Raw genomic sequence first — 17,782 nt, 5'->3', positions numbered from 1 at the left:
GGGCTGCTTTGGTTTTGAGAAACGTCCAAGTAGGAAAAGCAGGAGCAGAGAATGAGGTGCAGGAGTCAAACATCATTTAGATAAAATACCAAGAAATCAGGGCAACCCCACCTCAGGGTCACTGCTCTCACTGCATTGCTCTGCTCTCCCGTTCCATGGGGATTTGACAAATTCCCTGTGACACCCCAGCTCTCCCAGCTCACTGCCCCTCTCCATCAGTGGATGGACATTGCTCCCAGGGCAATGCACCCAAAGCCTGGGGGTGCACACCAGTCCTGGGAGCCCAGACCCCCCCTCAGCTGAAGTGACATGAGGACAACTGCGCTTGTCCCTTACCAGGACACCTCTGCTGAAGCCAGGTCAGCAAACCCTTCATTTCCTGACACCCAACCAACACTTTTTTCCTGCTGCTCAAATGAGGAGTGCGTTCAAACGGAAGAAAGACATCCAAGTGTTTCTCAGCCACTTTTCTGGCTGCCCTGACACAAGGTCTGGGCTCCCACCTCCCACGGGATGGGCTTTGGTGGGGCAGGGACCATCTGGTCACCCCCTGGCTCTGACCAGGCACAGTGGTGCCAACACCACACACACAACCTGTGCCTGCAAGGCTCAGGAAAAAGCCTTCCAGGAGGTGCAGTTCAGTGGAAAATTACACATGAAAAGGAAAAAAAAATAAAATGCATGCTGTATTGACAATATAAATAAAAAAATATCTCAAGAGATGGATGGGGAATTGCAGGAAGGGCCCTCACCCAGCACGAGGGGTGGGAGCAGAGGGGGGGCAGCTGGACAATAACCAGACAGCCCCCACAGGGAGCCCCAGCCCTGCCCCAGAACACAAGTGTTGTACCCAGAAAGTTTGCAATCAGAGCAATTCCCCATCAACATTCACAGCTGGCATCTCTGGGACAAATCCAGCTCAGAGAAACCCAACTCTCTTGTCAGGCTTCCCATGCCACGGTCTGCAGGTCCCAAAGGAGTCTCCACATCCATCTGGGGTCACCCACACCACAGCCACTGCCATCTGCCACCAGGTCCCCTCCTGTGACACTGTGGGGATGCAGAACCCACTGCAGAGAGGAGCCCTGAGCAGCCTCAGCTCTGCTGCAGCCCAGGATTTTCATGCTAATTCTCATTTTGCAGCCAGAACAAGCTCAGCAAATGAAGCTGCCCACTCTTTATCAAAAGGCAGTCTGTGGAAAATGAGATGTTTGCTCTTCTTTTCTTGGAAAGGAAATTAAAAGAGCAACTAATGATTTAGCTGTAGGTAAACTCGAGGGGAATATCATGAAGTATTCCACAACAATTCCTCCTGGTTCCAGCTGGAGGACAAGTTGCCCCCTGCTCAGGGAACAGGGGGTGACAGGGATGCTGCACATTCTCCACCTTGCTGACCTACCCAGCTCCATCACAGCTAAAACATTTCTATTCAAACTGAGACAAACCCCTCCCTCCCCAGCAGCCCCCAGGGAGGGATGCAGGCTTAGCTCTCTCTGTGACAGAATTCCAGGGTTCATCCCAAAATCCAGTTTTCCCATAAAAGCTTCAGAAACCAACCCCTGTCCCAGCTGCCACTTACACCAGTGGAACAAGCCAAGAATTACAGCAGCTCCAACCCCCACTGGGACCAGGACAAACCAGTCCTGCTCATTTGAAAACCAAACCCCTGCCTCTTGCCCATCTTGTTGCTACAGCTGGCAGACCTACAACATCCTTTCTTTTTTAGCATACTTGGTTGTAAAACCCACAGGATCAAGCTCAGCACCACCAGACAGAGTTTCCTATCTCTCCAGCAACAAAAACCCTCCCTGCTCCAAAAGCAGCTGCCAGACACTTCCCCAGCTCCATCACGAGTGGCAGCCAAACTCTGTCACTCACCTGAGGGCTCAGGAGGTGACCATTAAATAATTCCAACTAATTAAAATACTGCCAGCTTCAGGGTACCTGTGCTACCTATAGCCAGGGGCTTCAAGGATTCTGGAGAGGTATTTTGGTGGCCCACCAGAGAGCACAGGGGTGACAGCATGGGGACAGCTCTAAGGGCACCAGACCCTTCACATGCCCCTAAAGCTGCTTGGCAGCTGCCACAGAAACACAGATCCCAGCCCTCCCAGCTGGGCCCTTTCTGGTTCTAAAATCTGGTTTAATTATTTATCATGGCTTGGCAAATAAACCACAGCACCTTCTGCTGCACCTGGGCTCCCACCCACGAGCTCCACGTGGGGTTTTTGGGCCAGGCAGCAGCACAGTGGGGAACCAGGCTGAGTCACCTTGGGGGGTAAGGAGGGAGGTGTTAATGCACTTAAACTCTGATTACTGAGTCAGTTTGCTGGAAAAGAAACAACAAAAAAAAGGCATTAGACTGAAGGGTTCTAAGGCAGCGTTGTACCCCGGGGGGAATGGGAACAATCCCAGTCGCGTGGATTTGCTGACAGCATTTTGCACCAGGCTCCCTTCCCAGGGCAGGAAGTTTTGGCCCTAAATCCATCCACACAAGACCAATTTAAGGATCACTCCAGATCGTGTCAGAGCTGGTTCTGTTCCTGTTGTGCTTGTCAAACACAAATCTCTGCCATCTGTTGGCACGGCTGCTGCTGGGAGCTGTAGGATGCTCCATAAAGACTCTGCAACATTTCAGGGAAAACTTCAGTCATTTCTCTGTTTGTTCCCAATCCCTGATCCCCCAGCCTCACCCTGCTCTGTCCTGCACCCACCACACCACAAACCCTCTGCTGAACAGGACACTGAGGAGCCCTTCGGGTTCCGTCAGCAAAGGTGGCAAAAGCTGACATTATTTGCACTGAAACCAGGGACAACTTCCCAGCCCCGAACTGCTCTGAAGTCCTGGATCTGGGGAAAAGCAGGAGTTGCCATGGCAACGGCCAGGACGCCAGCAGGAGCAGAGGGTGACATTTTGGCAGCAGAGAGGAGAGGCTGAGCAGAGAGCAAAGAGCATCCTGCGGGAAGGGAGATGAAGGAAGGAGGAGAGCAGCACAAAACCTGCTCTGAGGATGAAAGATCAAACCAGGGGGGTTCTGGAGTATGAGAGCTCTTCTGCACACCACTGCTTTTATCTTCAAAAGGAGAGAAAATGGTCCCCAGTGCCCAGTAACACTCCTTACAGGAGAGATCGATGCAGGCAATCGAGAAATGCTGCATTAAAGCCATCTGTTTGCTTTTGATACAGGAACAGTTGAAAAAAAGCTGACCTGGGTGCTTGAGAGACATCAGAGGGTCCCTCTGCAAACAGCAGCTTTCATTACAAGCACCCAGCTTATCATCCTCATCTTCATTTTGCCTGAACACTTTTGACAGCTGCTCAAAGGCCTTTTTTTTTTTTTTTTTTTCCCTCTCCAAATTGGCCTTGAGAACATTTAAAGCTATCAACATTAATTTTTCACATCCTAATAACATCAAATTAATTTACAATTTTCTACCAATCCAGAATGAAAGAGCTGGCCTTGACACCAGCAATCTGATATTTTGGAACTAGAGGCACCCAGCCACGTTCCAGAAAAACAAACCCAAGCTGCAAAAACCTTGTTTTTACCTCTCCCTTGGATCCTCAGCCACCAAGGAGCCAACAAGGCTGCACAGCAGGGGCACTTGGTTTGGAGAGTGGGAGGAATAGAGACTGCCTGTTGTCCCTACCAAATGTGATGATGGGATTAGTCAACAGCTACAGAGTGACAGCCACCCAAGCTATTAAAAAAAATTACCAATTTATCTGACAGAGGAGTGTGGGACATCAGTGAGCGAGCAGCCAACAGCAAAAAATCTTTTTTTGGAATCTCTTACAAAAAAGCTCCCAACGAGAGGCAGGAAAAGGCTCAGTCCAGGTGCAGCACTTGTCAATATTGACCAGCAAAAGACTTCAAGCCACTTGCTGAGCAGCAAGTTAAACATAAACTAAGTTGTGGCAGAAGAATAAGCAAGACAGCTGTTTACTTTCATATTCCAATCAGCTTTTCACACAACCAGCTTTCCAGGCATGGGCAGCACCTGCTTCCCCACCTATTCCTGTGTGCAGTGCAATCACCTGGAGGCAGCAAAACCATAACATGGGGTTCTCCTCTCTTAAAAAATGAAATTTGCAAAAGAAGAGGAGGAGGAGCATGGGCCACACAAATATTTTTAGTTGAGAATCCAACACCCTTTTAAACCTGCATATTTCAGGCTTTGGGGTTTTTTAAAGAAGCCTCGTTCCATCTGATTAATGCTCTAAAAAAAAAAAATCAGAGAGGATTTGGTTATTTCTTATCCTGCCTAACAGGAAATAGGATTCCTCAGAAAGTCATCCTTCCACTCCTTCCCCTGCAGTCTGCTGACAAACAGTCAATTTTGCAGCTTTCAGGATTAGTTTGATTCATTATGACCATATGGGGGGGAGGAAAAAAAAAAAAAAAGGAATAAAAAGATGGTGATGGCACAACTCATTGCAACCTGTAAATCTACTGCAGAGAAGGACTTCTTAAAAATAAAGATGCATTAACCATGGCAACAGCCAAATATTGAAGCCCATTTGTTCACCGTGGTGCTTTGGGCAATTTTAATTTACTGTTTATCCACCTTCTCTAATCAGACCTTGGTCTCCACAGTATTTGATTCCTTCAGTTATTGCAGCAGGATGACAGATGTGCCCTGGCTACCTGAGCATCAGCCACAGCTCTCCCCAGGCTCAGCAGAGCACAAGGGGCCCTGGCTGAAGCAAAACAAGGCAGAGTCTGATGCAATGAGAATATGCAGGTTTGTGAGAGGTAAAAATTCCAGGAAACTGGGGGGGAAAAAATATAAATTCTGCAGTTGTCCCTCTCTACTGCTCTGTGGAGTCTGCACAAGCTCCTGACTTATCCTGAAGCCAAAGAGGAGGAAAAAACAACAGGAGGAGCAGAACAGGCCTGGTCAGCAGGGAGCCCCAGGCAAGAGCATCCCAGCAGCTCCCAGTTTCAGGGGTGTTAATAAATAATTAACTGCATCACCGAGGGGCTCCCAGGTGATCAGAGCCCAGGTGGGAGAGCAGAGAGCAGGGGTCTGCAGTGGAACCCCCCTTCTGTGCCCCCACCTCACCAGGCCAGGGCACTGCAGGCACTGAGCTGGCAGAAACCTGGAGGAAGCCCCCGGTGTGGGCAAAGACCCCCATTCCAATTCCACACCACCACCCCCAGGCAGAGACCAGAGGGATGGGACCACCAGGAAAAAACCCCAAACTCTGCTCTGCATCAGCACTGCCCCTGCTGAGGAGCTGCTGGGGAGGTACCAGGCAGCCCCTGGGGTGCTGGGGGCATTTCAGCAGGGCAGAGGGGCTTTCCCCACCCTTCAGTGCACTCTTCATCCATACTTCCATTCACCCAACCCTGGCAGGAGAGGTTGATTTCCCCCAAAGGGCACATCACCACCCCAAAGGGCACATCACCACCCTCACGGCACACGCTGCACTTTCTCCGAGCACAGAGCCCCTGGAGGAAGAGCAGAGGAAGAGGAGCTCAGCACGGGAGATGCTGATGTGCAGTGACAGCCTGCAGAGGCCACAGCAGGCTCCGGAAGGAAGCTCCCATCCTCTGGAAAAGCAGTTCCAGCAGCAGCAGCCCCAGGACAGCCCTGCCTGCCCTGCCACTCCACACCCACTCTGCTCTTTCCTCTCCCTCCACGCAGGGGCTCACAGACTGAGGGTAACAACGAGATGTCAGCTCTACCCTTTAGCAACGCCAAAGAAATGTCAGCCCCTTTTCCCCGGTTTAATAGCTGTTGCCAAGGCAACAAGTAGTATTCCCTACCACCACACCCGGCAGAGGATTAAAGGTGGAAAATGGTCTGGATGAGCAGCCCAACACCCCACACCATCACCCCCCCCAGACCCTACACCCATGGGGCCTCTTCCCCTGCTCCTGGAGTGTCCCCTGCAGGGATATCCCACTCTCCAGAGCCTGTAAGATGGATACAGAGCTGCTCATAAAGCCAGAAACCAAACATCACACCCTCCAAAATCCCGGGGGAGGTGACCCGTGGGGGACAGACCGGAGGCAGGAGATGACAGCAGCTCCTGGCTCCCATGACATTCAGCCACTTCGGACAGGGCAGGCAGAGGGATGGGGGGGCTCTGCCGGCCACGCAGCCCACCCCCCACATCAGCGACACACCAACGACGTGGCAGAGCTGCCAGACCTCCAGCTCCCTGCCTGGATCTGCCGTGGTGACACTGCGCACGTTATAAAAACTCTGCACAGGCAGGAGGAGCCCAAACCCCCGTGTAAAGTAACGGGGAGTTAGAGATGCTCCAGGAGGGAGAACAGGGCAAAAGGGATGCAAGATGGGGATGCAAGATGGGGATATCTCCTTGCTCTGGACACACGAACACGTGCACATCCCCCATCTTCCCGGTGGGTGCCGGGGTCCCGCTCCCCCCTCCACCTCCCCCACACCCTGTGGAGGGGCCGAAACGGGGTGCGGGGGGGTTCACCCCCTATCCCCAGGTGAGGAGCAGCGTCGTAGTCTCCCCTTTTTATTTCCCTCCCCTCCGGAAAGTCACAACTTGTGAACGCGGCTCCGCCACCAGCAAAAGGCGATTTTCAGCAGAGAGAGGACGGGGAAGAGGGGGATGAAACCCCCGGAGCTGCAGGGATGCTCCTCGGGAGACCGGCAGCCACTCTCCGGCCCGGGGTTGGGAAGGGAGAGGGGAGGGAAGGTTGTTTTGGGGAGGAAAGTGTTAAACCGGCTGCAGCAGCAGCGGGAGGAGGCAGCGGGGATGCTGCGGGCAGGAGAGGCCGGGGCCGCTCCCACCGCGGACGGGACGGGAGAGCGGGGGACACGGGGCTGCCCCGCGGGGTCCCGCACCCACCTCCTTCTTGACGGTTCGCAGCAGCCGCTGCCGGGTCTCCGCCTCTGTGAGGAGAAGGGGAAGAACCCCGTTAGTGCGGCCCGGATCGGTCCGGTCCGTCCCCGCAGCCCCCGGCCCGCCCTGCCCTGCCCGCCCTACCCGCCGGGGCCGCCGCCATGGCCGCGCTCCTCCGCTCCGCAACGCCGGGTTCTGCCGGGGGGGCCCGGGCCGCTCCGTTCCGCTCGGTTCTGGGGGGCCGGACCGGGTCCGATCGGCCGCGCCCGCCGGGGTGGAGCCGCCGCTGCCACCGCCAATCCGCGAGTCACCGGAACCGCGGACACGGGCGGGCCCGGGAGACCCCGACCGCCCACCCGCCCACCCTCGGGGAGGGGCTGAACCGGGACCCCAGCCCTGCGGCTATGAGATGGGGGCCACCTCCCAGTTGGGACCCCCGAGTCCCCCGAGGGGGAGCTGATGCGCCCCGAGGTGCGCGGGACGGGGTGACACGGGGACCGGGCGAGCCCCCGGGGTGTCCCCTCATCGGGGTCGCGGGGGCCGGGAGGTCCCCCATGGTTTGGGAGCTGCGGGAGGTACAGGGAGGTGCGAAGGGACAGTGTCCTGGCAGCCTTGTGCCATCCCCCTCCCCTCTGGGACAGTGAGCAGAGAAGGCACTGCCGGGAGCCCCGAGCTGCCTCCTCCCAAAATCCCAACCCCTCAGACAAATCCCTGCCTGGCAGCTCCCCCCTCACCCATCTTCTGTTTTTCTCTTCCCACCGTTTGCTGTTCCAGGACATTTCCATAGAAACAGGAGGCCGGCTCCTTCCCAGCCCAGTTTCCAATAACTGCAAACTGCATTAGCACGAGGCCAGCAGCACCCGGACACGGGTCCCAGCATCAGGACATGGCCCTTGCTGTGACACAGGGTCCTTGCTGTGACACAGGGTCCTTGCTGTGACACACGGTCCTTGCTGTGACACAGGGTCCTTGCTGTGACACAGGGTCCTTGCTGTGACACACGGTCCTTGCTGTGACACACGGTCCTTGCTGCCAGGGCTGAGGAAGGGACTGGATCCTGCACTGGATCCTGCACGGAAATCTCCTCATACACACCTAGACCAGGCTGTGTCCTCTTGCTGGGGGCCTTGAAATTGGCAGGAGCCACCCCATGGCTCCTCTCTGCCCCCCAGGCTGGGCACTGCTCTGCTGCTGGGACAGGAGGGAGCTCTGGACTCGGGATTCATCAGAATTTGGACCTCTCTGTAGTTCATCGCTGGGCTGTGCCATGTCCCTCGGGTTTGGAACGTGGCCACGGACAGGCACGCGAGTTCCTCCTGCCTGCTGCTCATTTTGCTGTTGGGAAAATCATGCTGGAGTCACTGACCTGCCCCTGGACACCAGGAATTGCTCAGTTTAACACCTCAGTCAGGAAAACGAGTCTGTCCAAGCTGAGCCAAAACAGCTTCTAGGACTTCTTCCAACAAGCCAACCAACACCCCTTGTTTTAAGATGAGCCCAAGTAGTTTTTACAGCACCCAGAATCATTCTGTCATCGTGTCTGTGCTCTGGATGAGCAGGTGCTGGATGCAGGATGCTGAGGGAGCCCCCGGGCTCTGCCAGGGAGTGATGAGCACCCAGTGACTGGACTCAAGTGCACAGCCCAGGGAAGCCCAGGGCAGCAAGAAGATGATTTTGATTCCTGCTAACGAAGCGTGCTGGGTTTGTGCAATCTCCAGTGCTGGGTTTGTGCAATCTCCAGTGCTGTCAATCTCCCTGCCCTGCCCCGGGTGAGCTGATTTGGGGTGGGCAGCACCCACCTGGCCATCCCTGGGGGGTTCAGGGACCTGGTGGTGCTGCCACTTCTGTGATTTCCCTGGCTTCTTTCTCCCCACAAGCTGCGGTGCTGTGCAGGGGGTGGGAGGTGTTACTAATTTATTACCTTTCTTTGAGGAGAAATTAGGGGAAACAAACCCAGGGATCAGCTCCACATACACCTTGCTGGTTCCTTTTCCTTGGAAAATTCTGCTTCTCCTTGGGTCACAGGTGGGTGGGAGACAATCAGCCCATTTTCTGAAGTTGGGAGAGCTGAAATGAGAGCACGTCGCTCTATACTTAATGTGATTAAGCTACATCTGTGAGTATCACACTAATTAAATTAAACTTTCCGCTGCTGCCTCGCGGCTCAGACAGGAAAGTTGCTTTAAGACAGCAACTCACTCCTCTGCATTTCACTGCATGGATGAGCAGGTAGGATAAAAGCAACCTGCTCAGCAAACAATCCTGCTGGTTAGGAACAGCTCCCAAGGTCTGCTCCCCACAGACCACCTTGGAGCACATCCTGCTGAGGCTTCCCCAGCAGGGAGCAGGATGGGGACACAGGAGGGTCCCCCCCTCTGCACTCAGTCCCTGGGTGTCACCCAGCAGAGGGGCAGCCACCGAGGAAGGAACTGGTATCTTTTTACAGTTGCTATGGCATCAGCTGCCTCTGCTCTGCTGCTGAAGCTCTTAAGATGGTCCTTGGTCGGGGGGATTAAGCCTTCCCCCCCCAGCAGGCTCCTCAGAGGGATCACACCAGCAGAGGGGATTTCTCCCCCCCCATCCCCACGCAAGGATAAGGCAGCTGGGCACAGCCTTGCCTTTCATCTCCACCCACACCGGGGACTTTGTGCCTGGATTCACCACTCTGCTGAGCCCCAGGAGTGGCACAAATCCCACCTAAAGCCACGGGAGATTAATTGTCCCTTACCTGCCTGCCAAGCCTCAGATCAGGGCAGAACCACCCCGGCAGAGCCACGTGCAGGTGGGCTGATGGAGGGGGGGCCACGACAGAACCCCCAGACCCCTGCTTGCTCCCACCCTGCCTGGGGGATCCCCCTGACACCCTCCAGGCTGCTCCGGTGTCACAGCCAGCACCAGGTGCACCCCAAAAAAAAAATTTAAAAAAAAAAAAAATTTTTAGAAATCACCTGTGTTGTTAACTGGACCTTTCTAAGGTGCCTGAAGGATTTAACAATGTCCAGAGGTTTCCCGTGCCGGGCAGACACCGGGTGGCTGCGTCACGTTGTCACAGCAACTGCCAACCAAACCACAGCTCCTGGTTTGATCTTTTCTGTAGTTTCTTTTAATTACAGATGAGGGTGGCTGGAAAAGCCGGTGCTGGAGCACCCCGGGGCCCTGGGAGCAGTTGGTGGCCCCAGCCAAGGGCTCTGTTGACACCAGCACCTGTGTCACAGCTGGGGAGGAGCTGCAGGGACCTGCCCGGGCTGTAAGGCTCCACAGGCACGGCTCCTGGGCAATAAAGTTGGCTGTTGAACTGTCAGACTGAAGGGAGCAATGGCTTGCAGGGTGCTGCCATCCCCTCCCGGGCTGCATCTGAGCTGCAAAAGTCATTTCACTTTTTAAAGTGAAATGAAAAGGGGTTTATTTGCCACAACTTGCATCCCTGGGCATCAGAAAGACCCTGCAAGTCCAGGAGCACAGATGGGATGGCTCAAAGTGGGCAAGTGAACCCAACTCCAGCAGCACCCAGAGTTGCCCCCAGCCCACGGGGGTCTGGTGGGCTCACAGCAAGCACAGTTGGGTGGCCAGGGGACATTTCCAGGTCCCAGTTGCTCCACTGAATTTCCCTTGCAAGAAGAAGCAGGTGAGTCCTTTGGTGGGTCCGGTGCCATCAATCCCAGGGCAGTTGCTGCAAAATACACCAAGGAGAAAGAAATGACTGTTTGCCAGGAGGCAGGAGCATCACCTCTGAGTGCAAATGTGGATTTGCTTCACCAGCCCCACCTCAACCCCAAAATGCAGTCCCCAGGAGCAGAGGGGGAAGCAACCGGGCAGTGAGGTTGGCCCCAAACCCGGGGGACGAGGTTGGTCCCAAACCCGGGGGATGAGCTCTGTCTCAGTCCCAGGAGCTGAGGCTGTTTCCAAAGCTGGGGGCTGAGGGTTTCCTGCTCAGAAAGCTTCTCCCCCCTCCTGCCTTTGATCCGAGGATGGGTTTCTCTGCCGGCTGCTCCGGTGCTGTGGGTTTCCAGCGGGAGGTGGGGAAGCTCAGCCTGACCCTCCCCTCCTCGGATCTGTCATCAGCAACAGCAAAATCCTTCCCGGCCCCAAGTTCCTCAGCCTGAATCCTGCAGGATTTGCCGGGGTGGCAGGATGGCAGAGCAGCCCTGCCTGGCCCCCAGCCCAGGCTCCCCAGGGCCCCAAACTCACCCCAGGGACAAATGGAGCAAAAAAATGGATTTCCTCCTCTCCGTCGTCGGATTTGCTGTCGACTTGGGCAACGTCTGGAGGTTCCCATACATCTGCTACCAAAACGGAGGGGGTAAGGACATCACTGGGATTATTTCAGTCTCTTGGACTGAAAAAAAAAAAAAAAAAAAAAAAAATCTGTTTTTTATCTTCCTGATGCTGAAAAAACTCCCTGTTTCTTTTCCTCCTTTGTCTTTAGCTGCTCTCCTCAGTCAGGGCAGTTGAAGCCCCTGACCCAACTTCTCCTGACATCTGTCTCTTTTCTGTTTTGTGTCTTTCTTCATCCAAAACCCTTCTCCATTCCCTCCTCCTCAGTGTCATCCCCTCCTTCCCCAGCATACTTAGAGGTGCATGAGCAGCTCTGGGATCAGAGAGAGAAATCTGGCGTGGTCCAAAGGGCATCAAAGGATTAAGAACCTGCAAATTTGGGGTGGGAGGTTCGAACCTTTTCAGATCTTGTGGCTTTGTGAAATCAACCCTTTCCGAGGGGTCATGGTTTAAAATAACCCTCACAAGAGTCCCAGCTGCCCTCTGCAGACCCCAACCCATGGAGCAGCCCCAGGTCCCCAGCCCCAGGAGCTCAGGGGGATCAACAGGAAGTTAAGATACAAAAGCTCCGTGAAGGAAAGAAAACCTTGAGTAAATGACATCTAAATAAATTGCTTTAAATAGATCAGGGTGGGGGAAAAAATTAAAAAAACCACTTGCATGGAAATTAAAAACGGGGAATGAAAATTTTGTGCTGTTTGCAAAAGCAGAGTGGATTTAATTGCCAAAGTCGGCACCGGGATAACGTCACGGGGCTCACATCCTCAACTGCTTGGGAAAATGAGAGGGAGGTAATTAGTACCATACTCAAGGCTAAAATGTGGGTCCCAGGTGCCCACACTGGAGCTCAGCTACTCGTGATTTCCTCCCATGGGAGCCAACTTCAGCCTCTTCATTGCTGGGGTTCCTCACCCCACCACTGCTCCAGCAGCAGCTCTGGGAAGGGAAACCCATGGTCCTGGCAGAGCAGGGAGCTGCTGGTGGCCTCACCCATCACCTGGGTGTTCCTGGGACAGAAACCCTTGAGGGGCTGAGGGTGGAGCAGGTGGGGAGCTCTTGGAGAGAGGAGCCGTGGGGGTTAAATTAAGTAATCCCACCAGGGCTGTTCCGAGGAGCAGCTTCACTTCCAGACCATCCATGGGGTAGAAACGTAGCCCTGGTGCAGCTGACATTGTTATGAATAATGCAGATTACAGCGTTAATTATTTGTCTCTGGGGGGGGACTGCACATATTCGCTGGGATTTTCTGCAAAACTCTTCTAGACCTGAGAGGTGCTTGGTGCCTCTGTGCCCCAAAATGGGTTTTGTTGCTCTTTGCACCATCCTGTCCAATGATTCCTCCCTGATGAAGGCTGGGACACAGCAGCCTGAGGAGCTGGGCACCGAGCAGGGGCCTCACATCCATGAACAGATAATTTACAAAGCATCTGACAAACACACATCCAACATCCTCATCCCTGCTCCCCCGTGACACATCCCTGCTCCCCCGTGCTGACAGGGGTGCTGGTGACAGTCTTCCAGCTGTGCTGGCTGTGGTGGTCACCTCCACTCTGCTCCTCACCCCTTAGGAGCCTTTCTCATCCCCTACACACTGATGGCTGTTTTTGGAGGAGTGCCCCTCTTCTACATGGAGCTGGCCCTGGGGCAGTTCCACAGGACGGGTGCCATCCCCATCTGGCAGCACATCTGCCCCATCTTTAAAGGTAAAGAGTCGGGGACCAGGGCTCTGCAGGTCCCCACAGCCACATTTTGGGGACGGGGAGAGGGCTGGGCCAGCACAGGCTCCTGACTCTGACCCCCTCTCCCCGCAGGCATCGGTTTTGCCATTTGCATCATTGGTCTCTACGTCTCCTTTTACTACAACACCATCATTGCCTGGGCTCTCTATTATTTCTACTCCTCCTTCTCGGGCACATTGCCCTGGGCCAGCTGTGACAACCCCTGGAACACACCCAACTGCACCAACTACTTTGGGGGGAACAACGTCACCTGGACCAACTCCTCCAGGTCCCCCGCCGAGGAGTTTTACACGTAAGTGCATGCACATGGGTGATGTGTTTGAGCTGGGGCACGTCCCCTGCAGACACTTGGGGTTGGGGTGCCTGGGAGCAGGTATGATACAGCCCGTGGGGAGCCCGTGGCCACCATGGCCAGTGTTCCAGGGGAGAGGCTGAGCACGGCCACAGTGCCAGCCTGAGATGCCCTCCCCGGGTCCCTACCCACAGGAGGAAGGTCCTGGAGATCCAAAAGTCCAGGGGTCTGTATGATGTGGGGGGGATTCGCTGGCAGCTGCTCCTCTGCCTCTTCCTCATCTTCACCATCGTCTACTTCAGCCTGTGGAAAGGGGTGAAAACCTCTGGGAAGGTAAGAAAGAGGGCTCTGATGTCAGCCCTGCCCAGACACAGGTGTGATGGGCACAGCAGGGCTCACACCTCGACACAGAGGATCTGCTCCATGGCTGGGGCCAGGCAGGAAGGACCAAGTCCTGGGGGGTCTTGCAGCCCACCTGGCTGCTTAAACACAGGAGATTGCCTCCTCCTCCTCTTCCTCCTCTTCCTCCTCACACCCCTCCCCCTGGGTCACCCCGAGCACCTTTGGGCTGTGTGGGGTGGTTTGGGTTCTTGGTGGAGCAGCTCTGCTGGTACCACCCGGTGACACCACCTCTCTCCAGGTGGTTTGGGTGACAGCCACGCTGCCCTACCTGGTCCTCCTTGTCCTGCTGGTCCGAGGGGCCACCCTGCCCGGTGCTTGGAGAGGGGTCATCTTCTACCTGCGCCCAGACTGGGGCAAGCTCCTGAGCACCGCGGTGAGTCTGGGGTGGGACACGCTGCCCCTGGGGATGGCAGCACCCGGACACCCCCCTCCATCCCTGCCAGACCTTGTTCCTACAGAAACGAGAGGCCCCGGGCAGGCTCTTGAAGTGTAAATGTAGAACTGAGTCACCCATCTCATTGCCGCCGGGTTTTGTTCCTGCTCTGCCCTGACAATGGGTGCGGGGCAATCACCGGGCAGCACTTGGGAATTCTCATCCCAGGTAACCGGGTCCGAGCTGGGAACGCTGACCCTGCCCGGCAGGAGCGGGCACGGGGGGCTCAGGACTCCCCTTGACTTTCTGTCCCCTCCGGGCACGGGGGGGGAGCACAAATTCTGTTGCCAAATTCTGCTGCTGCGGGACCTCAGGGTGGTACCGAGCCCTCTCCAACCCGTGGCAGCTCCCGGGACGTCTCCTGGGGAGAAGGGGCAGGACCAGGAGAGGTCTGGCAGCAAGAACCCATCCCTGGGACGTGGGGTGGGCACAGCTTGGGGTGGACACGCCATGGGGTGGCCATCAGCCCCACCCCAATCCCAGGGGACCTCCTGACCATTCTCCAGACCGCCTCTCCCTTCTCCTGCCAGGTTTGGGTCGATGCTGCTGCACAGATTTTCTTCTCCCTGGGCCCTGGGTTCGGTGTCCTCCTTGCTCTGGCCAGTTACAACCATTTCCACAACAACTGCTACCGGTGAGCTCTGCATCCACGGGGGCTGCCCCGGGGCCACAGCCCCGCACCTCCTGCACCCCCAGCCACGGGCTGGGAAGCTTTTCCCCATTTTTCTGATGGCTTTGGCTGGAAGAGGGAGCCGTCGGGGGTGCAGGCATCAGGGGAAGGACGGAGGTCCTGCTGCAGGACTCATCTCTCTGCTGTCTGCCTCCCAGGGATGCTCTCCTCACCAGCACAGTGAACTGCCTCACCAGCTTCCTCTCGGGCTTTGTCATCTTCACCGTGCTGGGCTACATGGCCGAGATGAGGGGCGTGGAGGTGGAGGATGTGGCCAGAGATAAAGGTTTGCCTCCCCCAGTCCAACTGCCCCGTCCTGGCCCCACCGTGCTCGGCTGCTCTGCCTTTGGGGCATCTTCTCCACCTGTGTTCCCACCTCTGCCAGCACCCAGGGCTGTGCCAGAGCCACCAGGGAACAAAACCCCGTGTCCCCTCCTAGGGCCCAGCCTCCTTTTTATCACCTACCCCGAAGCGATTGCCAACATGGTGGGATCCACCTTCTTTGCCATCATATTCTTCCTGATGATGATCACGCTGGGGCTGGACAGCACGGTAGGGAACGGGTCCCAGGGGGACAGCATGGCCAGGGGCTGTGTCCCCAGTGGGGGACTGGAGATGGCTGTGTCCCACAGGGAGTAATGGGGGGACAAGGGGAGCCATGGCACGGGGAGGCAGAGCTGCTGTCCTGAGCCCCCCAAGCGTGGGGACAGAGGGAGGGGACAGGATGTGATGTCCCCACTCTGCTCAGGGGCTGAGAGAGCCACGGGGGGAGCAGGGTTTTTTGGAGGACTGTGCCCCCCTCTCATTTCTCCACACCTCATCCCTGCTTCCTTTGCAGTTTGGGGGTTTGGAGGCCGTGATCACAGCTGTGATGGACGAGTACCCCCAGGTCCTGGCCGGGCACCGGGAGCTCTTTGTCCTCGGCCTCATCTCAGTTTGTTTTCTGGGCTCCCTCAGCACCCTCACCTATGTGAGTTCCACATCCCCACCCCACACCTCCTCCTTTCCCCAGCCAGCCTGCTGTGCCAGACCTGCTGGGCACCCCACGGGGGCTGCAGCCACCCTCCCTCGGGCTGTTCCAGGGGGGAGCCTACGTGGTGAAGCTGCTGGAGGAGTTTGGTGCTGGCTGCTCCATCCTGGCCGTGGTGCTGCTGGAGACAATCGCCGTCTCCTGGTTTTATGGTAAGAAACAGATGCAGAGAACACCCCCTTGGTACCCGTGTCCTCTGGGGCTCCCCGTGGCCGTGACAGCTCTCCCCTCCACAGGGATTCAGCGCTTCTCCCACGATGTGAAAGCCATGCTGGGCTTCACCCCGGGGCTCTTCTGGAAGGTGTGCTGGGCTGCCATCAGCCCTGCCTTGCTAGCTGTGAGTACCTACACCCTGAAGTAAAGAGCAGGTTGTGCCAGGACACCCCCCAGGGGAGCAGCTCCACAGGCACCCGTGCTCCCGGGTGCTCCCCTCTCAGTGCCACCGTGTGACCAAGCTGCCAGGACTGTGGACCAGGGTCCAGAGCTGGGCTGGATCTGTCCCCTTTGAAATGCACTTCAAAGGCTGCGGGAGGCAGCGGGGTCTGAGCTCTCCAGATCTGCGGGAGAGCCCTTGTGAGGATTAATTACGGCTCTAAGCGCTTTGCCCAGGTTATTAACAGAAATATTATAATCAAAGCAGCCTGCAAATGATCCATTTCAGCACGGGGACGTGCAGCCTTTGCAGGCTGCCTTCCCCACGGGGTTTGTTAGACATAGACCTCCCAGCCCACACCCAGTGAGGGGTGGCTGGCTGGGAAATGTCACTGTGGCACCCATGCTGGCCCTTCCCAGTTAGGAGGGAGATGCCCGGCCCTCCTGAAGGAGCTTTTCTGGCTGCATGGGGTTTTACAGCCCTGCCACAGCTCTGTGCTGCACATGATGGGGCGTCCCACCACAGGCTGGGCCCTCAGCACCCTTCCCTGACCAGCTCTGCTCCCCTCCTTGCAGTTCATAGTCATCAGCTCCCTCCTGGACCAGCCACCCCTGGCACTCTTCGACTACCAGTACCCCGAGTGGAGCATCTCTGTGGGGTACCTCATCGGAGCATCCTCCTTCATCTGCATCCCCTTCTATATGGTGTACAGGCTCGTCTGGACACCAGGGTCTCTCAAGCAGGTGAGGAGCAGGGTGGGTGGTCTAGGGGGCAGGCTGGGACCCCCGCTCAGGACAGGACAGGAGCTGGACAGATGGTTGATGCCTCCTCAGCGTCTTCATACCTGTGGCACCTAAATCCCACCTGGAGAATTGCTTAAATCACATTTTGGGAGAGGTGATTTTTGCCGGGCCAGGAGGCAGCAGGGCTTCAACACCACAGCCCTGAAGGGAGGGGACTTGCCCCAGCTGTCACCCCTCAGCCCATTTTTGGGACACCTCCTGCCCGCTGCAGTCTGTCCCACGGCAGGATTGATCCTGGTAGGGGTGGCTCCAACACCTCAGGGCTGGGCTTGGCATCTCAGGGTTGGGTTTGGCATCTCAGGGGCTGGGTTTGGCATCTCAGGGCCAGCAGCCCTGCTCGTGGGTTCCTTGGTGCAGGAAAGAAACCCAGTGCCTTTTTTTCTCTGCCTGCTTCCCTCCTCCAGCGCCTCGCCCTCTGCATTCAGCCGGAGAAAACCAGACGGGCCCCCCAGGCAGACACAGTGTCCATGGCCCCCATCCTGTAGCCCTTTTGCTGTGCAAACCTGCTCGGTGCCAGCAGTGTCTTTAGCTGTGCCCTGGAAAATAAAGCTGGTGTCAGTTGTTAGGAGAACAGAGGAGCTGGAGCTGGCTGGGCTGGGCTGGGCTGAGCTGGGGGGGCTGCTGCTCTCCTGACACACAAATACCTCGGTCTGTTCTGAAGAGCAAAAGGCTGGGAGAGGAATCCTGTGTCCCCTTGGCTCACAGGAGGATCAGCTGCAGAAGTGGTGGCCTTTGAAGAGGAAAAAAACTTAATATATCTCATTATAAAAGCAAGTATTAAGGTCAGGGTGAAGCAGCCCTGGCACTGGTGTGACCCAGCCACCTGCCTCTGTCACCACCTCCCAATAATGTCACCTCCAACGCCACCTCCCCACTTCTCAGCAGTTATTTGGCTGTCGAGCACTGCCCAGCACCCACGGACACCACGGCAGGGGC

At 56.3% G+C, this 17,782-nt stretch overlaps 3 protein-coding genes and 1 long non-coding RNA gene across 8 annotated transcripts in view; 2 read left to right on the top strand and 2 right to left on the bottom strand.

Annotated features, from left to right (window-relative positions):
• The window catches only part of SGSM1 (small G protein signaling modulator 1), a 31,783-nt gene extending 24,675 nt beyond the window's left edge, over nt 1–7,108 (bottom strand). For all 4 annotated transcript variants that reach the window (XM_071762807.1, XM_071762805.1, XM_071762806.1 and 1 more), the window contains exons 1-2: nt 6,974–7,108; nt 6,836–6,879 (exon numbers count right to left, since the gene is read on the bottom strand). In XM_071762807.1, coding sequence (XP_071618908.1) covers nt 6,836–6,879; nt 6,974–6,992 — 63 coding nt within the window. In that variant the 5' untranslated portion in view covers nt 6,993–7,108. The remainder of the gene's footprint in view (nt 1–6,835; nt 6,880–6,973) is intronic.
• The window catches only part of GIT2 (GIT ArfGAP 2), a 130,871-nt gene that overhangs the window by 70,990 nt on the left and 42,099 nt on the right, over nt 1–17,782 (top strand). The window lies entirely within an intron of this gene.
• On the bottom strand, nt 10,688–16,877 carry LOC139805168 (uncharacterized). 2 transcript variants are annotated; one of them, XR_011729719.1, is made up of 7 exons: nt 16,706–16,877; nt 15,106–16,022; nt 13,806–14,873; nt 13,537–13,703; nt 13,324–13,438; nt 11,018–11,112; nt 10,688–10,825 (listed from the first exon to the last, which is right to left on the bottom strand). It is a non-coding gene; the product is annotated as an uncharacterized lncRNA (long non-coding RNA). The 2 variants fall into 2 exon arrangements; XR_011729718.1 differs by lacking the exon at nt 16,706–16,877 and having other exon boundaries at nt 13,806–14,331; nt 14,467–15,018; nt 15,106–15,182.
• LOC139805167 (sodium-dependent serotonin transporter-like) lies at nt 10,958–17,376 on the top strand. Its single transcript, XM_071763263.1, has 13 exons — nt 10,958–11,129; nt 12,673–12,807; nt 12,916–13,135; nt 13,330–13,468; nt 13,776–13,910; nt 14,501–14,604; nt 14,799–14,926; nt 15,080–15,192; nt 15,479–15,610; nt 15,723–15,822; nt 15,907–16,007; nt 16,619–16,786; nt 17,251–17,376. The coding sequence occupies exons 1-13, from the start codon at nt 10,961–10,963 to the stop codon at nt 17,329–17,331; spliced, it is 1,725 nt and encodes a 574-aa protein (XP_071619364.1). The 5' UTR covers nt 10,958–10,960; the 3' UTR covers nt 17,332–17,376.

Source organism: Heliangelus exortis, chromosome 19 (assembly GCF_036169615.1).
Source record: "Heliangelus exortis chromosome 19, bHelExo1.hap1, whole genome shotgun sequence".
NCBI lineage: Eukaryota > Metazoa > Chordata > Aves > Apodiformes > Trochilidae > Heliangelus > Heliangelus exortis.
The sequence above is the reverse complement of the archived record's forward strand: the minus strand, read 5'-3'. Positions and strand labels throughout refer to the sequence as shown.

What these genes read in the sequence shown, in the direction of transcription:
- LOC139805167 (XM_071763263.1), top strand. Translation starts at nt 10,961, where the DNA reads ATGGCAGAGCAGCCCTGCCTGGCCCCCAGCCCAGGCTCCCCAGGGCCC. An exon ending in CCCGCCGAGGAGTTTTACAC is followed by an intron (nt 13,136 to 13,329) that starts GTAAGTGCATGC and finishes CCCTACCCACAG; the next exon opens with GAGGAAGGTCCTGGAGATCC. An exon ending in CGCCGTCTCCTGGTTTTATG is followed by an intron (nt 15,823 to 15,906) that starts GTAAGAAACAGA and finishes TCCCCTCCACAG; the next exon opens with GGATTCAGCGCTTCTCCCAC.